Below are 22975 nucleotides of genomic sequence, written 5' to 3'. Positions count from 1 at the left end.
GCTAGAAAAACTCTTGAATTTCAAGCCCAAAGGGTGTTTCATGATTAATGCTGGATTGACAAAACATTTTCCTCTGGTTCCAGTCGTTGTAAACCAATTCTCAGGGTGTGTTTGCTTCTAAATGTCAGTGACATGCAGCAAACAATAAAACAAACACTTATTCAGTTTCAACTGGTCCCATAATAGCATGCACACCTTTGGTGGATTTCTCTTATTGAATCACATAACACGTCATGGTTTTGCCACTGATATTTTTGCCTGCATGTATTTAGTACTATGGATTTTAATGTACGCATCATCTGCGAGGCACAGTGCGTTAGCATCTCTTCTATAGTCAAGTCTTTTCAGATGCTGAGTAGCCCTGAAGAGAATCATTAGCATTTGAATGATAGAGATATTCAGTTTCTGCCCTGTCTACCAGTTTCCCAGAAACACTGATGACAGCAGTTAGTCACCCGCCTGAATCACGCTGCTGGAACTAAAGGAACAGCTGCATTTTTTTTCCTTTACTCTGATACAGTGTCACTCCCAGCGGGACGACCTTTTACCCACATTCTAAATGCGCAACATCTGCATCACAGACGATTTTTGTGAAAGAGGCACTATAGGTGCATAAGCTACTCTTGAGGAGGATATGTTATACAATTATGTTTTAGTAACTAGTGGTTAACGAAAGCATAACTCAGGTCTTGGTTTTGTAGACAAGACATAAATCATGGTCTTGTTAGCCGTCACATAATGAACATATGACTTCTCTTTTTGGATCTTTCCTGTGAAAAGTCATTTGACTTCACTTTCATTCATCTGTATATATCAGAAACTTTTTGTTTATGTAAAAACAGTATTTTCACATTCCAGATTCAGGTACAAGATATCTCTGGGAGATTGCATCATAATAGCAGTAGCTTTTCCATAAACAGTATCTGACTCAGGTTTAACAAAACCTGTTTTTGTTAAAAAAACATTTTTATTCAGAGGCCATTTGTGAACACACAAAGAGCACTGGCAAATGAGTATGTCGCATATGCTTACCATGGCTGCATTTATTTTAACAAAAATACAGTAAAATATTGCAAAATATATATTATTTGAATATATTTTTAAATATAATTTATTCCTGTGATACAAAACAGAATTTTCAGGTCATTACTCCAGTCTTCAGTACCACGTGACTCTCCAGAAATCATTCTAATATGCTGATTTAATGCTTTAAAAAAGATTTCTTAATATTATCAATGTTAAAAACAGGAAGTTTAAGAGGACGCTGGCGTATACTGAAGCCAAACTGAGGTATGGTTACATGTGACTTTAAATATGCTGAGCATGACTTCAGTCATAAGATTTGTACCATCATAGTGTGGTTATTCTCTTCTCAATATAGAGATTTTGGTATTTACGTAAGTGTGATGTTGAAGACTGTGAAACCATGTCTGACTTGTAACATCACCTGTTAAAGTGGCCCTATTTATGTATTTATAACACATAGGTAACTACATGCTTGATAATAATGAAGTGAAAGATAAAGAAACAATGAAAAGATGAACTGGAATATAACGATGAATCTTCTATGCTCAGAGCAGAACTGAACTATTCCAGAACAGTTTGTTCTGGGTGGACAGTAAACCACATCTGGGCATGTATTCAGCAGTGTACGTGCTTGAAAGGAGTGCTTCGGGACCGTCCAGAGAACATTCTTCCGCCTCCTTGTGGTCAAATATAGAGGTTAACTTCAGGTGGCCTTCATCAGCACATCATTCCAACAATTGAGAACCACCACTGGAAGTAGCACACTTCCTGTCTCGTTAGAACACCTATAGGGTTAAAAAGGCCTGCTGTGAATCATTTATCTGACGCTCAAACAAACAAACTCTTTATGGAGCTATTGTGTTGTTTTTCCACCTTTTGCTTATATAACAAACTCAGACTCAGATACACAGTATGTATGGATATATATATATATAGTCTTGCATATGGGGTCTGTAAGTCTAAGACCAGAAGTGGAATTTTATTTTCTTCTGTAGAATGTAAAATAGAATTTTTTATTTGAATGACAGCTAAAGTTGAGCTGCATTAACACCACAAGTTTGTGTAACACCCAGTGATCATACTCTTAATCTTAAATATTTCTTATTCATTTAAATATTTAGTTTTTTATCGAAGTATTTATTATTATTATTACAGAAATCCTAAAACCGTTCTTTTTATTTACCAGTTAAACAATTTTAAACCCAGATTTTTTGTGTGACCTTTGGACTCCAGTATATACAGTGTTATATAGTAGTTTTAAAGAGAGTCATTTAAACCTTTAAACAGAGTCATTCGGATATTTCAGATGATTTTGTCTTGTGGAATTTACAGTCTTTAAATGTCCTATGTCAAACAGCTTAATCAGAGCAGCACTAAATACAGTAAATGGAGTGACTGTGTAATGCCGTGTCTCAATCAATATCTACAGACATATGACGTATGAAAAGATGCAGCAGCAATAGCTTATTCACATTCTGAACTCTTGCCGGCATCTGATATTACCTGTGCCCTTTTGGTTATGGTGTTAATTTGGTTGAGCATTCATTCAGATCCTGCAAAGATCAGAGACAAACTGACTTAAAATGCAGTCTTGTTTTGTCATTCTCTGGACAGGATGTACAAAGTATACTTCGCAGATGCATAAATGTCTTAACAACTTTCAGCTATGTGCCCTGATACTGATCCATACAATTTATGCACAGGGTCATATTATGGATTTTTTTGACAATATAACACTTCTAATTATGTTAGTTTTATGCAAGTTTTACTTCTCTTTCTCTCTCTCCCTCTCTCTTTTTTAAAAAAAAACTACGTATAGGCCTTTTGTTAATTTCCTGTGACACATACAGGATCTTTCGAGGAGTTGGGTGCTCACAGAACCAGTTTCAATCAATCATTTCTAGAGATATGACTGCAACACTTAATGCTTATAGTAAGGGGATACATGTATGTTGTGTTAATTGTCACATAAATCATTAGCTTTTTAGTTAGCAATGAGTCAAGCTTTTGTTAGATAAATGAATATATGCTTTGTATGTCTGTAAACATATTTTTCTGGCATATTCACTCCTGGATGCCCTGTCAGTACTAGAATCAGGCTCTAGCCCGTCATGTAACATTGCTGTCAGTGAAGTTTGATTGGAGTTCAACATGTTATAAAACACTTTCTAGATGCGACCTATTTAACTTTGAGAACATCTGCTATAGGCAACCCCCTGTGACTTTTAAAAATAAGCAACATTAGGGAATTGTTAACCTTTCGTCCTCTAAGGAGTCTTAGACGAGGTAAAACAAACAGAAAATTGCAGACAGTGCATTTTTCCATGATCTGCAAAGACGATATGCCACATGTCTACACATATTCCAGAAGTGGAAAGATGTTTAACTCTGTGGGAACTGGATGGGATGCACAGAAGGTGTACCTCACGCATTGGCAACTTTTTCACAGAGCTAAAGAAGCTTTAATCAAATGTGACATTTAATGAATCTCTTCTGCTAGTTTAAAGGTTCTTTATTAAAGATACTGTACTATGTTTCTATATCTATATTTTTAAAGCATGTATTTTGGCTATTTTTGCATCGCCAATCAAAATAGTTCTAACAAATTTGAAGCAGAGTAAACCATCACATCTCTTTATATACAAAGTAGTGAAGTTTTGTTAATGAATAAATCAGTGACTCAGTTAATGATTCTATGACTTACAAAGACAGTCAGAAGCTGTGTCCCAATTCAGGGACTGCATCCACAACAGCAATCCTATGTACGGTCCCATTTAAACAACACTCTGTTCATCCTTCACAGGAGCTAAGGATTCAGCAACTGAACTGGGACACAACTACAGCTGTAGTACTGTTTCATTCCAAAATGAATCAGTGTTTTGAAACGAATCTGTTGAATGAATGATTCAGTGACTTTAGCCTCCTATTGGTGTAACAAACAATGTGTAACCTGCAAAGGGTCACTGATTAATCTCCACTGCTAATGCATAGACTGACTGTCTGAAACTCACAAATATAGACATGTGGAGTGATACAGTACAGTATGTTTTCCGGGGACAGTCCCGGATTTTGGTGTCCTGTCCCCAACTGGAGTTGTCCACGGAAATGTCCGCATTTTACAGCACGTTCGAAACAAGCCCACACAAGCCTAGAGAAGCCCGACCAATTTAGCCAGCTGACTGATAACTTGGTCAAAAGCCGCTACTGTAGCCATGAAAAGCTTGGACGTGAGCAGAGTGCTATTATCATCAGTTATCAAAAGAGACTGCGTTATATACATATTATGATGTAGTACTGTTTGTGTGCAGTGTATAACAAGACATGTAGGTTGCGTGATCGTTTTGCACACAATAGGCCTTTTAAACATTCCTGAAACTTTGCTGTCACAACTCTGAAGTCTCTGATATGAATGATATAAAAAATTATAAACTAATCAATTACGCTTGCACAATTACATATTCACCTTAAGAAGTACTCATTCATTTTCATCATGGCGAGCCTCATCTACCACCACCAGCTCCTTATTCCTGTGAACCAGAGTTATGTAGATCTTTCGTGATAAAATGCCCTTTGTTTTTCACACTTCCACCCACGTCGTTTACTATGGAGCAGTCCAAGGTGGTGTTGATGATTACTCTGTTATCTGGACGTGCTGTGGGGGACAGTTGACGGATTTACAACAAGGCAACCGCTCGGTTACTGACTACTCTATTGATTTGACTCAGTCTGGTGACAGAAAGCAAATGGAACGAGGAAGCACAGTGGGATAAATGCCTGCATGGGTTGGCTGACTGTATCCAAAGGGAATTTTCGCCTTGGATTTACCCACTTATATGGATTGTTTGATCAAGCTGGCGATTCGTGTGAATAATTGTCTGCAACGTCGTGATCAGCGCACACGTCAGCTTTCATTCCCTGAAGTGGACTCTTCCAATTTTACTGTCAGCCCTGCTCCTGATTGGGAACTCATGCAGGTGGACAGAACCTGACTGACCAGGGAGGAGGTAATCACACTGAGGAAATTTCTCTCACCCTCCCAAGGCAACAGAGTGGTTTTAACCGATGGACTGGTTCTCAAAGGCGGCCCATTTTATTCCCCTGCCTAAACCTCCTTTGCTGGGAAGACAGCGGTTACTGTCATTGACCGTGTCTTTCGCATTTATGGCCTCCCAATGGATGTATTCTCTGACAGAGGATCCCAGTTTGTTTCCAAATTCTGGAAGTTATTCTTGCGATTGGAGCAAATGTGAGTCTTTCTTCTGGGTTCCATCCCTAGAGTAACAGTCAAACTGAGAGGCCCAGACGAGGCCTGGTGCTTTGTTTTTTGTTCGGGTTTGTCTTGACATCGTTCAGTTGCCCATTGCAGTCCCTGTGCTGCCAAGGATATCTTCTGCACCACAACTTTCCTGTTTATTCTGCTGTTGCCCTTTGTTCTTCACTTAATAAACCTTTGTGCACTTGCAACTGAATCTTTAGTCATTATTCATGACATAGGTCCCTTCTCATTGATGCCATTTTCAAGACTCTCCAAACTGATAAGAAAAAAAATGAGGTCAAGGGCAACAACTGATTCATGCATGAGTTCATTCTGTGTGCGTTGTCTAATGTGACAGCCAGTTGTTGAAATACTGTGGTGTTTGTTTCCAGTCAAGTTCCTTTGGGTGTCTGGTAACCGTTTCTTGAAAACAAAACAAAGACAAGTGCAAGAAAGCTTATGTGTCAAATAAACAAAGAGCATGTGATTTACATACAGAGATACATGGCATTCCATTATACATGTGCAGACACTGATAAATAACTGATTAACAGCAACACTTAATTATTATTATAAAACAGTTATTTGTGGTCCTTGATTCTGATTGGTTGAGCCGTGTTCAAAGTTATTGTAAAATTCCTAAAAACACATAACTGAGCGCATTACATAATTATCACTGCACCACTGAGTGGGTATGTTGGTGCGTCTGTGATTTGCTTGGCAACAATTAGCTGGTACATCAATGATCCACCAATCATCCGGTCCTGGTGTCTTTTAAAAGATCCCGAGTTTGTCATTAGCAACAATGTTTTCGTTGGAGGAGTGAAAAAGCTTTGAGGATAAGGATGTGACAAAACTACCCACCATCCTGCGCTAACGGAGGCAGACTTTCAGAAAATCAAGCACTCTCCTGTACTAAATCCAAATACACATGAGGTTCTTGTCAATAAAGTCTGGTCTAATGTGCAGCTGCATGTGGGATGCAGAGCTAAAGAGGGAAACCACCAACTGAAGCCCAAATCATTTATCATATGGAAATTCTCATTTTGCCTGTGGAAAAAATAACAAAATACTAAGGTATGAAGGTTACTATTTGGATGTAAGTAGTCTGTGAATTACGTATAAATGTAAAAAATTGCCCCTGGTCTCCCCTATGGGGGGGGGGGGGGGGGACTTCCTTGGCTTTATGTTGCCACAGATTTTGTAAAGCGCCTGGTACTCAGACGAGCTACATCAACCACTGCATGTGAAGCACGACTGAACAAAAACTCTCTCATGCCGACCTAGAGGTGAGAAAAATCATAAATGTGAATGGTCCCTTCAATCTTACTGGCACCCAAACTATAACGAGAGAAGATGCTGGAGCAACATCCTTGACTCTTGCACTGCGCAAATAAAACTCACCTTTACGGAACTGGAAACCCCTCTTTCAGCAAATTCAGGAGAGCAACACTCAACTCAAATCTTTGAGCATTCTTTAAACATATTTGATCCATTCTACATCACTTGCATACATATAAATGTTGTTTTATAATAAATAGGCAAATATTGATTTAAAAAAATAAACACTAATATTTGTTCCATTCTTAAACAACTGTATACCTCCTAATTGACACTCGGAACAGATGCGGACATGAGAATACGAATCAGTAAAGTATAAATGTTGATCTATAAAAATAAGCAAAGTTGATTTATAAAAATAAACACCAAAGTCTTAAAGCTGTGCCTCTGTTTGTTTGCTGTGTTGCTTGGCAGCCACTTTGTTGCAACCACAGCTGTTTCTGAGGAACTACACTGTTTGGTGGAAGAATAATATTTTTATTAATATCATTACATTTTATTTGCTTGGGTTTATTTGATGTTTTATAAAAAGCAATAAGCCCTGTGAAGCTTCTAGGGGCTTATTGCTTTATTACATTAACACACAACCAAATTTTTAATGCACAAGGTAGAGTTGTACCTAAAGTTATAAACTCAAGTCTGATATCAGTAAAGTCTGGATAACAGACTTTTCCACGGATAAGACCAGCATTGCCGATTACATTTTTTTTTCTTCGTTTGTGTAAGACCATGTATTGTCTAATCAGGCTTGTTTGTGATTCATAGTTCCCAACCTTAGCATGCTCTCCATAACATCAGAAGTGCTCTTGAACCTCGTCTCGTTTCACTTCTATTGGCTTAGCTTGGTGAAAAACATACTGCTGTCATCTTGAGACAAAACAAGAACTGCAACTAAAGATCTGGTTCCTCGTTATAGTGAAAATAATAAGCTCAACTATTTCCAAATATTTTGATGAAGTAAGATGTTAACATACACTGTTCAAAAGTTTGGGGTTAGTTTAAATGTTTTTGAATAAAGTCTCTTATGCTCAACGAGGCTGTAATATTTTGAAATATTATTGCAAAGCAAAATAACAGAAATAATTTCAAATATTATGACCATATTTAGAATAACTGTTTTCTATTTTAATATATTTTTAAATGTAATTTATCCCTGTGTTGGCAAAGCTGAACTTTCAGCAGCCATTATTCCAGTTTTCAGTGTCCCACGATCCTTCAGAAATAATTTCTTCTTATTATAAATGTTAAAAATAGTTGTGCTGTTTAATATTTCTGTTTTGTTTGGATTGCTCTTTTTTTTTTACTTTAAAGGTGTTGATGGCGCAGTGGATGAGACACATACCTTTGGTGTGAGACACCAATGTGTCCCTGAGCAAGACACTAAACCCCAAGTTGCTCCAGAGATGTGTGACCTCTGACATATATAGCAATTGTAAGTCGCTTTGGATAAAAGCGTCAGCTAAATGAATAATATATTTTGTTTCTTAAATGTTTTTTTGTGCACTAATTTTTATACACTTTTGCTGAGGTCAAAGTCAGCTTGTCTTGCAGTAACCTCTGTGCTCTGTGAAAATGATTAAAACTGTCCTTGGGGCCTTCGCTACTCAAAAGGAACATCATAAACAAGGGTCAGTCACAGAGCCGGCAGCAGTAAATCACTGTGGTTTCCTGTAGTACTGCACCGTTAAAATGTGCACCTTGTCAGCACAAGGGAAACAGAGAAGGGTCAAACATCTCTGCTCACTGACCCAAGTCAAACTCAAAGCTCCAATGGCACACTGTTATTTAACAGATGTGGAGGAACAGCTGCCCTACTTACCCTGAACAAAGGTCATGCATCTATGATGTAACAGGTCAGGGTTGACTCTCACATTAGCAAAAAGAAAAAGGAATTAAAACTTTAAACATTGGCAATAAATATATCATGTGAGCCAATTTAATACTCCAAAATAACATACTGCAAAACATTTGGTCTTCTTCTGCCAATAGGATAAAAGCACATATTTTTACTTGGAGATATTTCAACGTTTCTAAAAGATAGCTTCACAATCTTAATTTGTATTCGATGATGAGATGAACATTCTTTTATATTTTTTTACATTTTTAAGAGTAACAATTGAACAGGCCTTATTTATGTGAAATATAAAATCAGTATTTAAAAATAAATGTCAACAAACACTGCAGGGGATCAAAATGATCCTTACAGTGTATTTTTAAATTTCCAAATTAAGATGAAATGGATTAGTATTTTGGTCTATCCTAAAAAGCTACCGCCTTTGTTCAAATATTAGCAAAGCCTTGTATTTGATTCACTATTAGTTTGTACATGTCATGGATAAACCCAATACTTGCTTTTCAAAGAAAGAAAAAAATTATAAATGGGAAGCACAATTTCTATTTGCTAATTCACTTTAATATTAACAAAAACTTTGACCCAAGCAGATACACTTGAAAGTAAAACTAACCTATTGCACAAATTCACTATAGGACATGATCTGTTGGGATTTATTTAAAATAGATTGCAGCATTCAAGATAAAAGGTGAAGACCGCCAGCACAGATGCTCCAGAGAGTCACACAAACAAGACACCAAGGGGGTGGACAAAACTGTAATCAAAATAAACCATGAGCCTCTGACCGGAACATCTGCAACGGTTTTCAGTGCTTGACGCAGGATCAGTTTTGCTCGTTTCACACACCAAAGGCTGACAAATCTGAGACAGGCCATCTTTGCATACAATAGCGCCCTCTCGTGGACACACAATCAACAGAAACGTGGACCTTACAAACCTACCGTTACACACAAACACACCACGGCAGAAAAATTAATTCTTTACTTAAAGCTTCTATATCTTGGGGACAATGAGCACCATGTCCTCACTTGAATGAATTTGCATACGTCTGTAATAAAGTTGAGATTCAGATACAATGTTTGAACTCTTTCTCTCTGTAGATGCATGTATGTGCATACTACAGCGCAAAATTTTGATCTTGCCTTGGATCGGACTGAATCTGACAAAAAACAGGGAAAATTTGCTATTAGGTCTTCATAGTAAATGTAAAACTCAAGGTAACTTTAAACAGTCCTCATTAGAAACAAATAGAGGATGAGACCAACTTATTCACAAAACATTTTATTTCGAACTGCGCACACAATATGACATTTAACTGCCAACTGTAGAGCTGATGTTGACGCTCTCCACAAGTATTGGTTTGGCCACTGCAGGTCTTCACATGTGCCCTGCTGGGAGAAACAAATGACATCAAGCACATCCACAATACTGACTGAAAAAGCTTCAAATCACTGTTACATTACATATGCCTAATACTGATTCATTTACATTTTATTTTGGGGAACACACAGTAATCTAGCACACAACAGAGTTATTTAAAATAATCTGAACACGGAGAGATAAGTTTAAATATTAGGCACCTTTCAGTCAGATTAGCGGAGTATTAAAACTAGACATTCGGTTCTCATAAGATTTCTGTTTTTATCATTCACTTAGAATTCTTAAGCATCATGACACGAGAATCTGAGGTGATCAATGTATTTACAGCAGTGAATGATGTTTACTGACCTAGCGAAGCCTCCTGGCCTCTCTTTCAGACTCCAGAAGTGTCAGGACATCTCCTTCTCTAACCGGGCCCTTCACGTTCCTGATGATGGATCTGTTGCTGTCATCCATGAACTCAACGCGCACCTATAAAAGTACAACAAGACTTAAAAATTCAGCTAATACTTAAAAATTAATGTGCAGTAGGTGTGGATACAAGCTAGTATATAGTTTCCTGCGAAATATATCGTCACTCTTATAAAGTAACTTTTAATACAATACAAATGTCATTCAATTCCAGGGCATAACATAAATGCTATTTTTCTTAATAAAACAATCCGTGATAATGCTGTAACTTATATGACACGGAGCACGAGGAGCTCTGTCTGAGCTCACCTGGGTACACTGTCCCTGCGAGCCAGTTCTTCCCAGCACTTTTGTAACCTGTAACAACAACACACAATTAACACCAATATAACAGACATTGTTAAACGTGATGTGAGCTGAAAACAACATTATATGCAGCTGTTCGCCATCAAGGCTGCCGAATAGCAATGTGCTAATGCTAAGGCATAAAGGCCAACATTGCTATATTTAGTGTGCTGTAAGATGATTTTAAGATTGTTATATAAGACTTGAAATTATATACATTTCATCTTACACGTAGTATATTGCATAATTCAAACGGGAATATTTAGTAAATCGTTTTTTCTTACTCTGGCGAGCTTGATGGGCTGCACGCGGCTGGCATCCATGATTTCAGCTTCGTTCGGAAAGGAAGTCACGTGGTCTCGACGGGTTTTATATACCGGCAATAAAATGCATGTTTTCAATTGATGAGATTTTATATTAAGTTGTATGTTGGTTTCGTTTTTAAAAATGCAAATAGACAACAAAAAATACTTTATATTAATAAAACATTATAGTTTTATAGTTACAACAAACCTGTTTCCGGTTCCGAGATCATGAGGGCAAACTTTTATGTTACCGATACAGGACCAAATCAGAAATCACGAATCTGAATAGATCTGGAGATACCGTGGTTTTTGATTATGTCAGTCCGGTTATTTTTTTAACATAACTTAAAAAAAAAACTGATAAATTTCCTTCAGTTTAGTCTGAAGTGAGAAAGCAGTTCAACAGTTCTCTACCTATTTTAAGTTTTTCTGCAAGTTATTTACATAACCATGACCATGTTTCGTTTATGGTATTCTAGCTTTTAAACATACGTTTCAAAATACATACAATAAAAAAAAATAATTACATAATAATAACGCAGGGTATGTAACATTGAAAAATTGTTTGTTATAAGCGACATCGTGCTAAAAGTAAAATAATACACGTCTATAATTTTACAATAAAAATCTATTTCCTTTCTGAACACATTCTTTGAATCTTAAGTAAACAGAAAAGTAGTAAATAAAGTCAGAACGTCTGTAGTATAGCTTTAAATGTAAAAAAACAAACAAGCAAAAAAAAAAAACAAACCTTACATATTATATTTACTTGCCAGAGTTGCACAAAAGGATTTTATCTGAACACACTGAAACTGGGAAAATAATTTTCCATTGGTTTAGTCAGAAGTGAGAAAGCAGGTCAACAGTTCTCTATGTATTTTAAGTTTTCTGCAAGCTATTTACATAACTATAACCATATGTTACGTTTATGTTATTTTAGGTTTTGTCTGATCACATTGATGGTGAAATGTGCATAAGAGCACATGCTGAGTGGATATGAAGGTAGATGGAAGAATACAGAACAAGATAAGGAAATTATGGGATTAAAGGATTTTCATATATTCGGCACTGAATTTTTTAAATATCAGGCTGAGCACAATATTGGACTCATATGTTCTTTAAAAGCAAGAATACCTGAAACTTGCTGTGAGCATTTAATAAACGTACATTATCCCTGCAACTGCTATTTATCATTTGCCATTCCTCCTTCAAGGGCTCAATCCTTAAATCACAACACTAATCCTCATGACTGTATTTTTAACTCTGCCGAGGACAGAAAGAACAGCAACGGGATTACGGCATCAGTGAGGTGGGGCAAATCCCAACTCTTGATCTTCACTTGAGCCGAAACAAATACAGTTGCTTTTTCTTTCTGTCTTTTTAGACAGTATATTGCTAACTCTAAAAAACTAGAAGCAGTGGAGAAATTTTTTCTGTATCTGTCTGGGAATTTCCTCGAAGCTGCAATCCAATACGCATTTTAAAGGGAAGTGGGATGTCCATGCTTGGAATGTAAAGACTGCCATTTTTCCTAATTTCCTAATTTCTAACAAGAATTGAGTCTCTTTTTAGTTCTTTACCCATTCCTCAAGTAACCACAATAATGGATAATCCAAGAAGACATCTGAAGAAGCTGAAAAAGAGACGTTCAAGTCTTTTTGCAAGTGTTAAACTCAATGCCAGCTTTTCACAGAGTATAGAGGAAGAAGAGAGTGCCTTTCCTTTTTCACAAGACAGCTCTGTGAAACCTTGGACGTCGATGGACAACCTTGATACTCCACCTCAGGCAAGTGACAAAATAGTTCAAGAAAAGAGGAAAGGCAGTGAGACTGAAGCAGCAAAGATGCCACACCGTCATTCAACTGTGATCAATGTTAATGTAGGTGGAAAAGTCTTTACAATTCCCAAGCACCTGGCTATCAGATACCCTAAAACCAGAATAGGAAGCTTAGCCCTGTGCAGAGATCCCGCCAAGCAGCTAACGCTCTGCGATGACTATTGTGTGCTCACGAATCAGTTTTTTTTTGACCGGGATCCTACTTTCTTCCACTACATCTTCCATTTCTATTGTAGCAATGTATTATGGGTAATGGAAAGTCTTTGCCCTGTCAATTTTGAGGAGGAGATGCAGTTTTGGGGCCTGCGCTTGAGGGACACTCCTCGCTGTTGTCGCATTCTCTACGAGGAGAAACTAGACGAGATAAGAGACCAGCTCAAAGTGAACAGGGAGCTTATGGCAGAAATCGAGCCCCAGCATAGTGAAAAGGGTTTCAAAACCATGTTTTTTGGTGGCATTCGTAAGATGCTATGGGACCTGATGGAGAACCCATACTCCTCGATGGCTGCTAAGGCCTTTGCTGTGTTCTCCAGCCTCTTTGTGCTCATCTCCATTGTAGCGATGACTCTAAATACTGTGAATGAACTGAAAGATTATAAAATCTACGGAAGGACCTACATGGAGTGTGTGGAGATCACTTCAATTCTCTTCTTCACCTTTGAGTACTTCCTTCGCTTGCTGACAACTTGCAACGTCAAGCATTTTCTGAAGAGTGCACTTAATTTTGTAGACTTAGTGGCTGTCATGCCTTACTTTATCCAGCTGGTATTTGAGGCGTTTGCTGACCAGGAAGATCTCAGCGTCCAAGATGATCTGAAAACGATGTCGAGAGTTAGCAAAGTTAGCAAAGTGCTAAAAGTTGTCAAACTCATGCGAATCTTTCGCATCCTGAAACTGGCGAGGCACTCGACGGGCATGCGGGCCTTTGGCTTCACTCTTCGCCAGTGTTTTGAGCAGGTCTGCTGCCTGTTTCTGTTCATTATCATGGGGATCTTCACCTTCTCTGCCCTAATGCACTCAGTGGAACAAGATGTTGCAGGAACACCATTTAGCAGTATACCAGATGCCTGGTGGTGGGCAGCGGTGAGTACGTCTCAGATTGTCTCAAAACATTGATCCCAATTAGCAGAATTGCAGTATAATTCATTTATTCAAATACATGGCCAAAATTATGCAGACATCCAGACGTCACACCTAAGCATGTAGTTTTAAAATCAATGCTATCATTAGGACTTTGCTGCTATATCAGCCTTCTTTATTCTGGGAAGGCTTTTAACTCAGAGACAAGAGCATCAGTGAGGTCAGACACAGATGTGGGACGACAGAATGGGCTCACGGGGGACCAGTGGTGATCAGGTTTGGGTTTTATACAGGTCAGTCTTCCACACGGAAGTGTTGTTATTGTTGACTAAAACTATATTTAATACAACTTTGAAAAATAGTAATTGAAATGAAAGTGAAACAAATATAAATATTGGATACAAAAAAAAAATATTAGATGCAAATGTTGCTGTGTCAACAAACTGAAATAAGTTTAACTACTAAAACGAAAATAATATAAAAATTTAAAATTAATTTAAGATAGTAGAAATATAAAAAAAGTTATAAAAGCACATTACTTATTACAAAATTACTAAGACTGAAAATATAAAAATAAAAGCTATTTCAAAGTATCAATATACTATGATAGTATTTAAATAATACTAAAATAACATTGCACTAAAGCCAATAAACAGTTTAGCTGGTTAAGAAGCTTTTGTTTTGCTGTAAGGATACTGTGCAAATGTATTCAGAATGTACACATATTAGTATAGGATGTGGTTTAAATAGCCAAATCTGTTCATTCTGTTCTGTACAAAGCTTACATACTTAACCCATTTTTATGCATACACACACACACACACACACACAATAGATATAAATAGCATCACTTGCGTGTGAGTGTTTTATTATTGTTATCGTTATCATCATTTGCTGTGGCTGTTGTATCCTTCTATCCTCTTTAAATTGTTAGTCTTTATCCTCTGGCAGCTGTGTTTAATCTTGTATAATACCTTGTAATGCCGCTCAAATGGAGGCATCCACGCAGATTGGAAAAGTTAGATTAGTTTGGAACTTTCTGGACGTTAACTAAGTTGACCTGCTTGCAAAATTTTGAGCTGAACTGATATGGAAACATAATTCTCTTTGGCTTCTTTCCTGGTCTTTCATTAATATTTTGTCCAGTATTTAAATAGTCGTTGTTTTAATATCGTCTTTCTTTTACTCTATTACAGGTGAGCATCTCCACTGTGGGATACGGAGATGTGGTCCCCATTTCTTACTCTGGTCGAGTGGTAGCCTTCGGGTGCATATCTTTTGGTATTATTCTGAATGGAATGCCAATCTCCATCCTGTTTAACAAGTTCTCTGACTATTATGCCAAGCTGAAGGCCCAGGAGGACACTAACACAAAAGTGCAGCAGGGCTTGAACCTCAAAAAAAGACTGCAAAGAAAATTTGAGAACTGCTTCGAGCCCCAATCTGAAGAATCCGATGAGGACAATAGACATCATATTGGTCAGTGTCATCACTAAACGTCCTTGTCACCCAAACTGCCTTCACTGCCCTTGAACAGAGAGCTCAGGTTCCCAGCCTGCCTTGAATTAAATCGGGATTTAAAAGATGAGTGTACGCCAGGTTAAAGTAAATTAAGCCGTTAGCTTTAAGATGGCTTACAAATGGCATGTCGCTGAGGATCTTTGGCGCACTACCTCGTGCTGATTTTCAGCAGCATCTGTTCATTTCAGGAAACAAATGGATTCAGATAAAAAAGGTATTACATCACAGACTGCAGACTATTAATTGCAACATCAACACAGACTGGTGGAAGTGCACTGTACAGATAAATACATATAAGAATCCTGAAGTTCTGAAGATGTTTCTTCCTCAATTAAAATAAAAAGGATTTCCGTGGATCAAGTGAGACTTACGTGGCCTTCAGACACCTTTGGTGTATTTGGAGTGTTGCTTTCACATATTTTCTATTCTAGGTCAAGTGCATTTTGATGCTATGACTCTCAAGGACTGATAAAACTGGAATAATAATAATAATAATAATATTTTACATTTACCTTTATTTTAGATTAGCCTAACATATGTTTGGACTGTTTTTGGAAGTTCTGAAGAGTGATTTCCCATACTGTTTTATTATTTGTAATGATTTTTATTTATAAGACCATATCAACAGTAAGTCAGAGGACACAATAACAAATTTCTTGTTCATTTCTCCCAGTATAATCATATATTTTTCCTATAATACATTATATCATCATATCATCAAACTTTTAGATAACATAGGGCTCTGTGTCACATGACATATTCCTGCAACTTGCATATACTGAAAAACTAATAAAAGATATGAAAATTTGGCTCATAAGATAGAACTAGATCATAGTATGTGTCTCGCTATATAAATAATTCAGTATAATCATTACTTAAAAATCTTTAGGCTCCATGAAACTACATGAAACAAGCAACATTTTCTGTATTTAGCCCATGCACAATGTGAATCTCAGAGGAGCTGCTTTCGTTTGGCTTAGTATTAATGGCTTTGTTTGTATTGCTTTAAGAGTTTTCCCATGAACATCTTTATTTTTATTATTTTTTTTTTTCTTCTCTGAAGACAATCGAAGTGCTAAGTGAGCACGTAAGCTACCGTCTGTGAGAAGTCAAGCGTCTGACTTAATGTCTAATGGGATTTAAGGATCAAGAGGACCCGTGATGCCAATGTTTTGAGTGAAATGTTCAACTTCAATTAAGGGATTGTAAAGACAGGAGCCATTGACAGTTGCATGTTAGTGGCCTTTGTTATAAAGGAAAGGTCATCCTCTGCCACTGACAGCAGGAATTACTGCATAGCGGTCATTTATGGGATCATCTAGTGAATTCAGACAATACTGGAATAACTAATGTATCTTTTTGTTATTTATTACATGTTTCTCCTCTGTTGCTTAACCCCCTGTGCTTAATCCACACCAACAGCAAACACAAAATTCATCAGTATTTCAAATCAAAACGAATTCAAGAAAGTGCCCTGCATGTCTTGCATAATCTTTTTAAAGATCTTGATGTATAAAAGTATGAAGATGAGATGACCACCAATTTCCTGTTAAAACATTTAAAGATAACTTAAAGATTCAAGATGATGCATACTGTATATCACAAGATATTATTAAGGGAATTAATAAATGATTGCATTTAGCTGGCCTATTGTTTATTATAAATGATCAAGATGTTTGAAATGACTAATTCAAAATGTATTAAATAATTACTACATTCATTATAATAATTATCAAAATAAATGAGAAAAAAGCTAGCGACAACATTCCACTAGGGGGCTTCTGTCTCATTCACTTTTCACTTAAAAATAAAATAAATAAAAAAACAGTATATTTTTTATCCTAGCTATCCAAATGAATAAATGTGTCCACAGATACATTCCATTAACATATAGACCTTAAAAACATTTAATAACCAACATTAAATTCACAAATCATCTAAAGACCAAAAATTTGATTTAGACGGTTTAGATAGAATAAATAAAAAAAATGTGATCTTTAGATAAAAGGTCCGTATTAATATGAGCATAACCATTAAATTAATGTGTTTAGATGAGTTAGTGATATCTATGGTTAATATGAAGTGTCTTATCCATTTTTTCCCCCTAATATTAAAAGTTCACGTTCATTGACGCATTTCTCTAAACTCATAAAAGAGATATTATAAGGAAATACGAAAAATGTGACCAGCTATCACTATTTTCCTTGAAAATGCCTTACAATATATCACAGCTGACACGTTTTATCTGAAATACGTTCCAGCTTGAAGGCCTAAAAGATCAGAACGTGATTTTCTTCATTCAAGGCCAGATAGATGCTTGTAAAACCATGTGTGACAAGGGTCTGATGGGGGGTATAAAAACCCCCAAACTGGTTTTGGTAGGTAGCCTGCTGTACCTGAACACACTTGAATATTGTTTGTTTCAATTTGATCACCTCAAGAAACACCATGAACATGAAGGGGTTTGCATCTTTAGCTTTTTTAATTATTCTGGAGATTTCCAAGACTGAGAGTCAAGATGTACGAGTGAAGCTTTGTGGTCGTGAGTTCATTCGGATGGTGGTCACATCGTGTGGAAGCTCGAGACTCAAAAGGAATTCACCTGATTCAGACCTTCACTTCGCAAACCCCCATAGTAGGTTTGCCTTGTTCTGACATTCATGTAGTTATCAGTTCATTAACCTTTTATTTACTCTGTTCTGTGTGTTGATAAATGAAAATATCTCATGCTGATATGATCTGTCCCTTTTCAGGGAATCTACAAAACTGGCTCAACAGCGCCCTCGTTGCGCAGAAAGGGACCCTGACTGCTGAGGAGGAGCAGTGGAGGGAGCACGAATCCCCCGAGAGCGAGGCAGAGCATCTAGTCCCCCACCAGCAGCACATAAGCCCACCAGCAGAGCATATGAAACACTCCAGCACTGTGCAGGATCTCAGGATGTCCTCCAGGACCCGCCGTGATGTCGGGCCAGCGGGCGTCTGCTGCACTTCAGGATGCACTATGAGTGAACTGATTCAATACTGCTAAACTCACACAAGCTCTCCTAGGACGGATATAGAGCCCTAAAGAGGTCCTGAAGCTGCATGTGGTATAATCAATTATGTTTCATTAAACACTGCATCTAAGTTACCTCAACTGTGTTCCACTGTTGTTCATAGTCATTAACATGGCTTCATTCCTGTACCTAACATGAACTAACAATTAAAATAATTCTAAATTATTTATTCATCTAAAAATGTTAATTTTAGCATTCACTGATAAACTATTGTAATCAAAAAGCTGTAACTGTTACTGTAATATGCTTTAACACACCTGAGCTAACATGAACTAAAAATGAACAGTAGCATTTTTATTAACTAATGTTAGCAAAGATTAATAAATACTGTAACAAATGTATTTCTCATTGTTAGTTAATGCACTAATGGGACCTTGTGTGGATATACATATGCAATTTAATGAAAAGTGCTGTTTGTTATAGACATATATGATGGCTCATATATATATATATATATATATATATATATATATATATATATATATATATATATATATATATATATATATATATATATATATACAGAAATTATAGATTGGTGGTATATGACTGATCAGTTATTTCAGTAGGACAGGTGACACTGACAGGGGCTTCTGTGCAATGAATCCAAACAGTGTAAGATAATGTCAGTATAATTGTTGATTTTTTTTTTTTTTGGTGAACATGCAGGCTGTATATTTAATCAATGACAACAAAAATAAACTCTAAGAATTCAAACTGTAAAAAGCGTACCATTTTTTTTACAGTTAATAATATTTGATTAATTCATCACTGAAATACAAATTAATTGTGCTGGTGTAATCTGTATTACATTTTTTGTAGTAGGCTAGTTCAACATTCCATATTACAAACTTACCCCTTGAGGGTATCACTAGTAGTAAAAGCATTACTTACTAAACACACCTCCTACATCAGTCAAACATCTTTCTGCTGAACCTACACTGGGACGAAATCTGCAGCAGACTTCTACCTGACAGTCAAAGCGGCATTATGTCATGAAAGTGTGGACTCAGAGGAAGACAGAGAGGGTTTAGGATGAGACTTGAGACAGGGCCTGTGCAGGGCTGTTCGATTCTGATTCCTGGTTCTGGAATCGATGGGATTCGATCCAAGAATCAATTCCCCACTCTTGTTTTCGATTCATGTTTTTTAGATTGAAGGAACCTCTCTCACCATGACTGTACTACATATAAAGGTCGTAGAAAGTAGCTTTCTCAAAATATGAAGATTTATTTGTAAAAATGATGATACATTTCTATAGCTCTGATTGATTTTTAAAATGTAGTTTTGTCTGCAATGCCCATGAAATAAGTCATAGCCCACAGCAAAGCAGTGGACATGTGTTTATTACATGAATGGAACAAGACATGAAGTGTCTAAAATACATATGCACAGTTAAGCTGATTAAGTTAACTTTATCTGTATGCTTTGCACAAAATTAACAAACTGTACACTGAAACAAAATAACCAGAACATTAACAACAATACTGATATAAGTGCTTGTAGTTCATCTGTTTATCGTTTTCTTTCAGAGTTTTCATTGGCTGATAGAAATGTAAAAAAAAATTGCATTTTATTTAAGATGGAAATAGAATCAAGACCCTCAAACACGTCGTGATTTATTCTGTCATGAAGTGCTCAAAATTGTGGACAACATAAGACAGTTCGACCATAAAATAACTTCTGAATTTTTTTTTTTTAACTGGTTCATTAAAACAATCTGTCTGAAAGAACATTTTAGTGGAAACAAATCAGACTTAATCACTGTTGGTTAGCAAAAGACAGATTAATGGGTGCTTCTCAAATGGAAACTGCATCCTCAAACTCGGACAACTCGGTACAGACTCATTTTCTTTCAGTTTATTCTAGTGAATTTAAATGTGTGCATCAGATGTGTCCTCCAAAACAGGCCAAAAGAAGAGTGCGAAACGAAGGCTGCTCAAGGATCCTTTAAATTGAAATGGCCTTGAGCAAAGTTTGATGACGTAGCAGCCGAGATATGCAGCTTTCGTAGGATGCAGCCTTCCTTTTTTTAGAAACACTCATAGATAAGCTTTGTTGAACTGAAAAAGGCTCTGAATGAGGAGTCAATTCCCATTGATGGGATCGATTCCAACCTTTGGAATTGACTCTTGATTTCAATCAGCCAGAACCAAGGGATAAGACCACACCCAGCATGAGGTAGAACAATACACAATTCCCAAACATTTACATTTTATGATATGATGATGAACAGATCGGGATGCACCTTAAAGAAGCGCTCAAAACCATAGGTGCCTGTGAAGGGCTACCATGAACTCCGTGGAATGACCGATGGCTTGAGCAAGAGCGCCTTATACTTAGCAGTGCGTCATAGTGCCAAAGTCTTTCACTGCATCCGCATTCATGTCGCTTCTGTTCAGGGACTGTAGGAGCTTAACTTGAAAAACCTGCAGCACCACCATCATGTGCCGCTTCACCAGCAGAAGTGTTAAGCTGGTCAGCGAGGTGGGCAGTCAGTATGCAAGCCTGCAAGTGATCTGCATCATGCGTGGCTGAGGAAGGAAACAGATTCGGGGCGAACATCACCTCGATGAGGTATATGCTCATTTTACCATGGGGCTCCGCTTCGTCCATGTGGGAAAACATACATGGCCTGTGTGGAAGTGTATCAACTGGGTTGCAGACCAGAGGCAGAGGCAGCATGGCAGCGACTCGACAGGAAGCACCAGGAGTCGAACTTACTCCTGGTAGGTTCCCCCGGAGCAAGTGAGCTCCTCCTGGAGGTCTGGGGGACCTTCAGTGTCTCGGCTCTCATCAGCAAAAAGGACTGGGGAAAGGGGCGACGGAAGAGGATGACTACTCTGGACCCAGGTGTCACCTTTGCACGAAGGGAGGGAAGTACACACAGTTGGACTCAGAGTGGGAAGGTTTCAAGATTTTCAGGGAGAGTTTTGCCAAAAAAAGTTTTGCCATAGCCAAAAGTCACAAAAAGAATAAAAATACAGAAGATTACAAATAGGTCAAAATTTTACGGGACCAAAAAAGAAGCAAGACTAAAAGCTTTTCATCTGAGCTTCAAAGTGCTTCTGAAAACATACCCGAGGTAAACAGGTAAAACTACCATGGTTACGCCAAATCTGTGGGAGTGATTTGGAGCTTAATGTGCTGAAAATTCTTGAATGCATGTTTACAGCACTTTTTCTTGTGCTGAACCAGCCTTACCAAACAATTTTATTATACCCCCGCTGCCCACTTGCCCATTTAAGAACACCAAAATGGAAATGAATTAATTTCAGTTGGTATTTAGGTATAATTTCACATTATGGCTAACACAAATTGTGTCTCTTTAGTTTTCTTACCTTGGAACTAAATGAACTGACTAAATGATCTACTGTAGTAGCATCAACTGTAACCATGTTGTTTTGCCTGAAATGTGGTAAATCCATGTTGAATGCTATCATATTAATATAGTCCTATACTGTATTCACAAGCTCACACATATAATTGGATTGAGCAAATAGTAAGCATTTTTGGCTGTCCCGAGGGAGTGCTAAGAGCCCATAAAATAGCACAAACCCAAAGAACCCCCTATCCCCAGTCTAGGATGAGAATAGTTAAGAGTGAGGAGTTGGGGTGGAGGAGGGATGACGGAAAACTGTTGTGAGACAAGTTGATTATAGCACCTGTGCAAGTGCATCAATTAAAGATATTAAAGGAGTATTTACAGTAATTATTATGGTAGTTTTTGCAGTTATATTTATACTAAAAATTGTATTAATAATTAAAAGTAGTTTAAATATATATATATTTTAAAGTGGTAGTGGCCATGAATGGTATCACCCGTAAAATTTTAATAAGAATAAAATATCTACTCGCAGTGTTAACACATTTACATTTTTTATGGTTTTACATTCGTACAGATACTATTACTGTTACTGTTACTGTTATTAATAAAAATACATGTAAATGCATCCAAAATCAAACAGTGCTTTACTGTCAAAAATCAATTTCCATGAGAAATATTTTTTGTGATATTATAAGTAACTGGTTTTATTTATGAAATACAATAGTAATATGGTAATTATTATAATTTTGCATTTTTTTGGTTGGCACTACTTCTCTCATTTGTTAGCCTGAAGCCCTATATAGCGTCATTTATTAAAGAAAGAAGACATCTTGTGAAAACTTGATTACTGTATTTAAAAAAGCTTATCAGCATATATGCTCTCTGTTTTTCCAAATCCTACATCCCATCCGCAGCACAAACAGACTTCACCCACTCCCACTCCACAGTCCTCTTATCTGCTTTCCTGCCCCTGCACTTCCCCTCTGAGTGAGTGGGTGTTTTCACTACAGCTGCCATGCATAATTAAGGTTGCAGTGGAGGTGTACTGCAGTGGTGCTGAGCTGCAACACAGTTACAGGCCGCTGCAACGGTCATGCCTCACAAGCAGTGGCGTGCAAGGGGGGGTTGGGTCTCAAGCCCATGCCTCTTTAATCGTTGTTGCTAAAGTGCCCTTTTGATCTAATATACATCCACACGGACCACAACTGTACCCTTGTAATGCAACTTCTCTTCTGCCC

The 22975-nt window shown here is 37.2% G+C and overlaps 3 protein-coding genes across 4 annotated transcripts; 2 read left to right on the top strand and 1 right to left on the bottom strand.

Annotated features, from left to right (window-relative positions):
* Nucleotides 1-9739: 9739 nt before the first annotated feature.
* On the bottom strand, nt 9740-11003 carry LOC128028688 (40S ribosomal protein S28). 2 transcript variants are annotated; one of them, XM_052615984.1, is made up of 4 exons: nt 10895-11003; nt 10575-10622; nt 10203-10325; nt 9740-9865 (listed from the first exon to the last, which is right to left on the bottom strand). In XM_052615984.1, the coding sequence occupies exons 1-3, from the start codon at nt 10931-10933 to the stop codon at nt 10203-10205; spliced, it is 210 nt and encodes a 69-aa protein (XP_052471944.1). In that variant the 5' UTR covers nt 10934-11003; the 3' UTR covers nt 9740-9865. The 2 variants fall into 2 exon arrangements, with proteins under 2 accessions (XP_052471944.1, XP_052471936.1); XM_052615976.1 differs by having other exon boundaries at nt 9740-9862.
* Nucleotides 11004-12244: 1241 nt separating this feature from the next.
* LOC128028681 (potassium voltage-gated channel subfamily V member 2-like) lies at nt 12245-16994 on the top strand. Its single transcript, XM_052615969.1, has 2 exons — nt 12245-13835; nt 15029-16994. Exons 1-2 carry the CDS (start codon nt 12519-12521, stop codon nt 15326-15328), a joined length of 1617 nt encoding a protein of 538 aa, XP_052471929.1. The 5' UTR covers nt 12245-12518; the 3' UTR covers nt 15329-16994.
* Nucleotides 16995-17335: 341 nt separating this feature from the next.
* On the top strand, nt 17336-18840 carry LOC128023428 (insulin-like peptide INSL5). Its single transcript, XM_052610659.1, has 2 exons — nt 17336-17988; nt 18107-18840. The coding sequence occupies exons 1-2, from the start codon at nt 17802-17804 to the stop codon at nt 18379-18381; spliced, it is 462 nt and encodes a 153-aa protein (XP_052466619.1). The 5' UTR covers nt 17336-17801; the 3' UTR covers nt 18382-18840.
* The last annotated feature ends 4135 nt before the right edge of the window (nt 18841-22975 follow it).

This window comes from Carassius gibelio, chromosome A2 (genome assembly GCF_023724105.1).
Source record: "Carassius gibelio isolate Cgi1373 ecotype wild population from Czech Republic chromosome A2, carGib1.2-hapl.c, whole genome shotgun sequence".
Lineage (NCBI taxonomy): Eukaryota > Metazoa > Chordata > Actinopteri > Cypriniformes > Cyprinidae > Carassius > Carassius gibelio.
This window is presented reverse-complemented; position numbering and strand designations above follow the sequence as displayed.

What these genes read in the sequence shown, in the direction of transcription:
- LOC128028681 (XM_052615969.1), top strand. Translation starts at nt 12,519, where the DNA reads ATGGATAATCCAAGAAGACATCTGAAGAAGCTGAAAAAGAGACGTTCA. An exon ending in ATGCCTGGTGGTGGGCAGCG is followed by an intron (nt 13,836 to 15,028) that starts GTGAGTACGTCT and finishes ACTCTATTACAG; the next exon opens with GTGAGCATCTCCACTGTGGG.
- LOC128028688 (XM_052615984.1), bottom strand. Translation starts at nt 10,933, where the DNA reads ATGGATGCCAGCCGCGTGCAGCCCATCAAGCTCGCCAGA. An exon ending in AGCCCATCAAGCTCGCCAGA is followed by an intron (nt 10,623 to 10,894) that starts GTAAGAAAAAAC and finishes TTGTTGTTACAG; the next exon opens with GTTACAAAAGTGCTGGGAAG. An exon ending in CGCAGGGACAGTGTACCCAG is followed by an intron (nt 10,326 to 10,574) that starts GTGAGCTCAGAC and finishes GTACTTTTATAG; the next exon opens with GTGCGCGTTGAGTTCATGGA.
- LOC128023428 (XM_052610659.1), top strand. Translation starts at nt 17,802, where the DNA reads ATGAACATGAAGGGGTTTGCATCTTTAGCTTTTTTAATTATTCTGGAG. An exon ending in TCACTTCGCAAACCCCCATA is followed by an intron (nt 17,989 to 18,106) that starts GTAGGTTTGCCT and finishes GTCCCTTTTCAG; the next exon opens with GGAATCTACAAAACTGGCTC.